This window comes from Eptatretus burgeri, chromosome 5 (assembly GCF_056783735.1).
Source record: "Eptatretus burgeri isolate ZD-2024b chromosome 5, Ebu_testis_v1, whole genome shotgun sequence".
Lineage (NCBI taxonomy): Eukaryota > Metazoa > Chordata > Myxini > Myxiniformes > Myxinidae > Eptatretus > Eptatretus burgeri.
Genome location: NC_140965.1, coordinates 9266851 through 9273690, shown reverse-complemented (window position 1 = coordinate 9273690; position 6840 = coordinate 9266851). Strand labels below are relative to the sequence as shown.

The window sequence follows — 6840 nt, the reverse complement described above, 5'->3', positions numbered from 1 at the left end:
AGCCTAATCGATCATTAAATTTAACGATGCTTTGAGCAAGCGGGCCCTGGACTTTAGTCTGGTCAGCTTACACAATCGAGCAGTGTCCATGAGTCAGTCAGTCCGTAAACACTTCAGTCATTATCGCTTGAACCAAACTCACGATTTTGATTAAACTTGGCCATAAGCTTCATATCTGATGTCTAACGAAGGTTTAGTGACCGCAGCGAAATCGATGCTCATTGAGGGGGTCGATGGGGGGTTTTTGAATCCCCCCCCACTCCCAAATACGTATTTGCTTTCTTCTCCAAAAAAACGACACACACAATTTGAATGAAACTTGACCACTACCTTCATCACTGGTAACGTGCCAAAGAGTATCGACCACATCAAAGTCTGCACTCATTTAGAGGGGTATTCCGGGGGGGGGGTTGACCCCCTGAAATAAATATTTGCTCTTTTCTCCGAAACCACACACACAATTTCAATGAAACTTGATCACAACCCTCATCACACATGATGTACCAAAGTTTGTTCATGACATTAAAAAAAAAAAAATCAGGGTCCAAGCGGGTCTGCTGGGGCTTTGGGTGACTATTGCTCATTTTCTTTGACCGGGAGGGGGAAGTATAGAGGAGGGAGAGAGGGACCATAAGGAACCAGATGACCATGTCATGACAATTAAAGTTGAGAGAAATCCAGGTGAGCTTCAGGATGCACGGTCCTATTTTTATCTCCTCCACCGAAGTTGAAGGAGGTTATGTTTTCACCCATTTCTGTCTGTTTGTCTGTCTGTTTGTCTGTCTGTTTGTTTGTCTGATTGTGTACAGGATATCTCAAAAAGTTTTGGACAGATCCGGATGAAATTTTGTGGACAGGATCGGTGTGTGATAAGGCTGAACTGATTAGATTTTGGCGAAGATCCGGATCCGACGACTGGTATTTCTAAAGTGATTCTTCACCACTAAGAGATAGGGTGAAACCGATAAATAGCACAATATCTCAAAAAGGTGTGGACGGATTCGAATGAAACTTGGTGGACAGTTTGAGTGTGTGACAAGAAAGAATTGATTTGATTTTGGTAAAGATCCGGATCCAACGACTAGAATTTAAAAATTATTCTTCACCATTGAGAGATGGGGCCAAAAACGATACAGTACTGTATAGCATGATATTTCAAAAACATATTGGGCCCGAGATGTTCTCGTGGATCAGGAATTATGTAGCGGAGGTATGCACTCGACCGAGTACCCTTCTAGTTATTATGATTGTTTGACCCATTTTTTTGCTCTATTATTGTTTTTTAACATTTTTTTCTCAGCAACCACTTGCCCAATTGACAATAAATTTTCTGGGTCGGAGTGACCCCCCTAAAGGGAATATGTTATTTATAATTGTGACATCATTGGTCACATGATATGGCAGCCATCTTGGATTAAACACAAAAAAATATAGCATGATATCTCTGAAACCCGCTGATATGAAAAAAATTGAAACTCGGCACATCTCATTCTACTCCCAATAGGGAATAAAGGATTGTCAGGATGATATAATTGTTGAAGTGGTAGACCAGCCATAGATGTTTTAATTAAAACCCTTGTTTACTATTGAGATTCAGTGTGTTATTTCCAGGTCGTAACATTTTTACCAATTGAGCTTTTGTCCTCAAATCTTCAACAAACCTCCATTACGAGATTGTGGAGAACAAAAATCAATAAATTGTGCAATGTTTTTTTTTAAAACTCTCGTTTTCATCAAGTTAATTTTGAGTACAAAGCAGACGTGGACAGGCTTTACATTTTGAGATGTTTTCTATTTTCTTTTGTAAAAGTTGTCTGACATGGTTGAGTGGCACAAAGCACATTGGTTTGTTCGCCATCACGTGCAGAGGGATTCTTAAACTGATTCATTATACCAGGAATTTTTGGGGGTAAAAAAAGTAGCTGCAATTCGTCATTCTTCATGACACAGTGCAGGTAATTGAGCATCGTGTGCAGACTTGTTTAAAAAAAAGAAAAGAACTTCTTCTGAGGTTTGGTACCAACCATTATTGTTCAGAAATGAAGTTGTCAGATATAAACTTGGAGTCGATATGGGCTTAGAGCTCATTGCAAGCAACAGGTATTTATGCTTTCAGTTGAAACCTCCATTATGCATTGGCCATTGATGTTGTCATTCTGAGAGCATGTGTGCTCTTTCTGCAGATCCTGCAGGCTGGCTGTGGAATGTGCACTCTGCCTCTGGCCATGCTTCTGTTTTTGCTGAGAGATACTGAGTCGTCCCCACGAAAGCATGAGCATATTACCTGCGCACCCCCTTCAGAGGATGAGCAAACTGGAGTGGCAGCCATGGGCAATATAATTCACCCCGACCTTCTCACCAAAGGTATACTCAAAAACCTGCCACCTGGAGTGGGCTGGGAGAATGATCGACAGGCCGTAGCCGCAGCTGCTGCAGAAGCCGCACTCTGCTTTTTACGGGAATCACTGCATGTTCATCTCACTGGGATGGACAGCAGTGGTACAGAAGAGGACATGTTTTCCTCAAGAGTTATGTTCCGATCAGAGGCCCCTCGATCTCCACCACGTCTGCAACAATCAAATGACTGTACAGGAAACGTGAACCGTGGTCGCGCGAAGCGATATACCAGGCGCCGGATGCATGGAGCACAACGGCAGCTCCCGGTATGCGACAGCGACAGTGGTTGGACCAACAAGTCGGTGGCCATTGACATCAAAGGGAATGTCGTGGAGGTATTAAAGAACATTCGGACTAATACAGGCCTGCTCAGTCAATACTTCTATGAGACCTGGTGCCGCAGCAGCTTGGCCCCGCAGTGGGGTTGCCGCGGTGTGGACAAGCGGTATTGGCGGTCTCAGTGCAAGACAACGCAGTCCTTCGTGCGTGCCCTCACGAAGGAAAATGGGCGTCACGTGCAATGGCGCTTCATCCGCATCAACACAGCGTGTGTGTGCGCTCTGCAGAGCATTAAGTTACGCTCCTAGCACCATCTTCTATTGCTCAGGACTTATGTGTCTACATGTCTACTTGTGTTTGTCTCTGTATTCCATTCCTTCTTTGTTTTCTCTCCCCATGGATCCTTCTCTTTACACCAAATTGGTTTACACCCCTCCCCCCCCACCCCCCATTTTCCATTCACCCTTCTTCTCCATCCAAATTGCCTCTTCGTTTTCATTTATTGTCTTGTCTTTTTATTATTTCTTCTTCTTCTCCTCCCATCCCTTGTATTTTTTTTTGAAGTTTCATCACGTATTCTGTCTGCTTACTTTGCCATTCCTGATGTCATGTATCTAACTTATTCCTTAAAGTTTAAGCCGTGCATGTACATTTAAAATATATTAAAACGGCAAGGATCTTTATTTATTTAAACATAACTATCAAAGGTACCGAAATAATGAAGTGTTTTCTGCTTGTTTTACATATTATATTCAGTTTTTGTTATGCTGACTCTGTTGTCTCTTATGATATCTCGCGTTTTATACCCTGATTTAAAAAAAAAAATTCTGTTTGCGGATAAATACACTGTTTATGCAACAACGATAAATGATTGGATTTATGAAAAGAAAAATTAAGTGTGCAAATGGATATATTTATTTTTCACAATCAGCTCGAATCATTTCTACCTCAATCGAACATTTTCCAAAGAAGTCAGTTCCAACCGCTTGTAAAAAGTTTTCTCTTGAACTTTCACTCCTAATTCTCACTTTGCCTTTTTATTGCAGTCTTTGCACTGTATACCCGTCAAAATGTAAAACACCAAACTGGTAAAGTTGTTAACTTAAGTTACTATAGCTTTGGGACGTATTACAAAATTTCGATGGGAGGGAGGCCTCATTGGAGAGGAACTTTCTACATATTATGTATGCATGGGCACGAAGGTGGTGGGTAAAGGGTGGGTTTGTGCTCACCATGTTGTCCGTGGGTCGTTTTCGGCTAAAAGGGGGACAGGGGGAGGGGGTTCTGGTTAAGCAGCCATCAAAACCATGACTGTCAGGTCATATTTTTAATTAATTGTAATTTATGCTTTCACCAAACAATCAAATTTTCTAACCATTCTATAGCATTGAAACAATGTGCCCCATTCGCCAGGATGACCTGCGTTCTGGTCGATGCATGCCACGGTGAAATGGGCAGTTGCGACGGAGGGATGTTGACGAGAGTCTCAGTAGTTTGATTGTGTCATGTAGATTTGGGAGGAATGTCGATGTGTAAATGCTGTTCCAGGAGGATTGCACTTACATTCTGCAGCTGTAAATTTACCAAGTCGAGGAAATTTAATAAATCGGATGGTGAAGGGGGGCGGGGAGTAATTGTTGGAAGTGAACAGGTAAAAGTGGACACAATGGATGCATGAACAATTGAACATGTGATATAATCAGTGCAAGGAAGGAGCTATAAAAATTGTTCTGGCAGGAGAGATAGAAAACATTGTCTGGCGGGAATGGTAATATACTTGCATGCTCGTTTATATTCTGGTGCTTGTATACATCTCCACAAAGGCGACTGATTCGGGTCGAGGTGTAAGATCTCATAACACACATCTCTGAATCATACGGAGAGGAAGCGGGATGGTTTGGAGAGGGTGTCGCATGGCTGTTGCTTACAATGTGCTTGGATTCGGAAGGAATTGGGTGGGAAAACATTTTAAATTCTGCCACTTTGGATACGTAATATGTAGATGGCCCCAGACTGAATTTGTGTCAACATATTATAATTTAGTTTGTTTGATTGATACTTGGGAAAAATGTAAAATTAAAGTTGAGAGAAAATAAAATAAAACCGTTTGATGGAAAATAAAAAGGACAATTGAGTGGGGAAGAGATAAAAGAAAGTAAGTATAAATAAATATATATTTAATAATCATGAAGTTTGGATATTGTTTAAAAGATAAATAATCCAAAAGAGTTTCTCACCTGTTTTTACTTGCAAGAACAAAGTTCAAGGAGAAGGCTATCTTTACTTGATTCTGTGTTTATTCACATTAATGTTATACTTCTTTACCGCAAAGATGGACTCATTGAAAATCATGAGCATTAATTATCTTTAATAACTTCATCAGGAGTAATTTTCCTTTTGTAAAGTCAGAAAAGCTCATATGCATAAGCTACGTCCTCAAACATAAGTCCTTCATGGTGCTATCTGGCTATTAGCAAACGATGCGTTTTTCATTGCAGTGTAAGTTAAATCTATCCATTCATTTCGTGTGCAGCCTGTGGCTGCTGGTTTGTATCGGTGATGGGAGCGCAGCTGTGCCACTGATGCAGTGCCCCCTGCTGGTTAGGACAGGAACTTGTAAATTTGTTCAAGGTGTCGGCGATAGCTCGACAACTCTTCTCGAAGTACACCGTGGGATCTTTCACATACACCAACTAATGCCAGCAGATGGGACGCCAGTTTAGTGTCCATCCAAGGGAGGGCACTCGCATTGATAAATCACCCTGCCTGTGAAAAACTGGATTGACTGCGCCACGATCCGAACCCAGGCGAGACAACTCAGAGGCATGCTGGCATACTTTCAGGCTATCCTGCCAGCTGTTGTAACTTCAATAAAAATCATCCAAATAAATGAAGTGCCTTTGAGTTGCATCGACCAAGAGAGAGAAAGAGAGAAAGAGAAGAGACTGTAGTTCAGTTCTGGCTGCCTTTAACCCCCAGAGTACCAGAATTATCGAGAAATAAGTCCTTTCTCTGACAAATGTGTTCGAAAAGAGTTCTATGATATTCCTGAATTGATTACTCCAATATAGTGTCACTGAAAGGAACCAGATGACCATGAAACTACAGTAATGTCATTGGTTAAGTGCGCATTAATAAACCACATGGTCTCCAAAAATTCAACGCAAATTGATGAAACAATCCCTCACTTATAGGTGGAAGATGAAAAAACGGGGTCGGGAACAAGCTATTTAGATATGTTAAAAATGCTTCTGTTTGGCAAATAATTATTATACGTCAAAAGTAACGTTTTCACATAAAATGAAATGAGTGTTAAAAACAAAACCAAAAAACATAGGGTGGAAAATTGATGGCAGTGTAAAATATCGATCGCCTTTGAAATGTCAAATTAGCTTCCAAATCGATTTTAACTGTTTGAAAGTTCTGACCAGGTAATAGTAAGTATCAGGTATAAAAAGTGGCTTTCTTTGGTGAATCATAAAATAAAAAACAAGAGGAAGGATCCAAGAAAAGGAGGATTACATGATTCTGTTTGCTCTTGCAAGTAAAAAAGGAAATAAAAAAAAATTGGAAGTATAATTAAATAAATAACCATGACCGGACTGTTTACCCAAAGATTATCATCACACATAAATTGCACAGCAATGTCTACCAATTACAGCAACAGGTGGTGTGTTTAAGGAGCAGACTATGATTGCATAAATGGACCTTGTTTGTGTGGTCTGTCCTGATGCCCACGTGCATACTGATCATGTTTACGGTGGATAACCAAAGATATGCGATCAGAATGTTCTGAAGAACTTGAACAGAAGAGTGCCGATTTATTTGATGTACAATTCGTTTACACCGTTGCATGTGGAGAGAATAAGGTGTCCAACAGATCATGTTCAAATGTTTGAATAAATTTTGTGTAACTACACAGCATGTTACTTTTTTATTTTTTATTTTGGGGTTTTTGTTTGTTTGTTTGTTTTATGTATAACTTGGAAGAGTGCCCGTCCCAAGTGGCAGGAAAGGCTTGCAAAAGTATCCATCCACAGTGATGGGAAAAGTTTCAGTTAATCTATCAATTTAAACAATATTTAATGGACTTAAAAAAAGGTTAATTGTGTTGCACTCTTGGTTTCATGTAGAGCCAAAGCTCTGAGCTACTTATACTGCCCA

General features: G+C 40.4%; 1 protein-coding gene across 1 annotated transcript; it reads left to right on the top strand.

The window, feature by feature from the left end:
* Positions 1-130: 130 nt before the first annotated feature.
* On the top strand, positions 131-6595 carry LOC147025816 (neurotrophic factor BDNF precursor form-like). The gene has a single exon (XM_085880648.1). The coding sequence runs from the start codon at positions 2205-2207 to the stop codon at positions 2982-2984; it is 780 nt and encodes a 259-aa protein (XP_085736774.1). The 5' UTR covers positions 131-2204; the 3' UTR covers positions 2985-6595.
* Positions 6596-6840: the final 245 nt, after the last annotated feature.

What these genes read in the sequence shown, in the direction of transcription:
- LOC147025816 (XM_085880648.1), top strand. Translation starts at nt 2,205, where the DNA reads ATGTGCACTCTGCCTCTGGCCATGCTTCTGTTTTTGCTGAGAGATACT.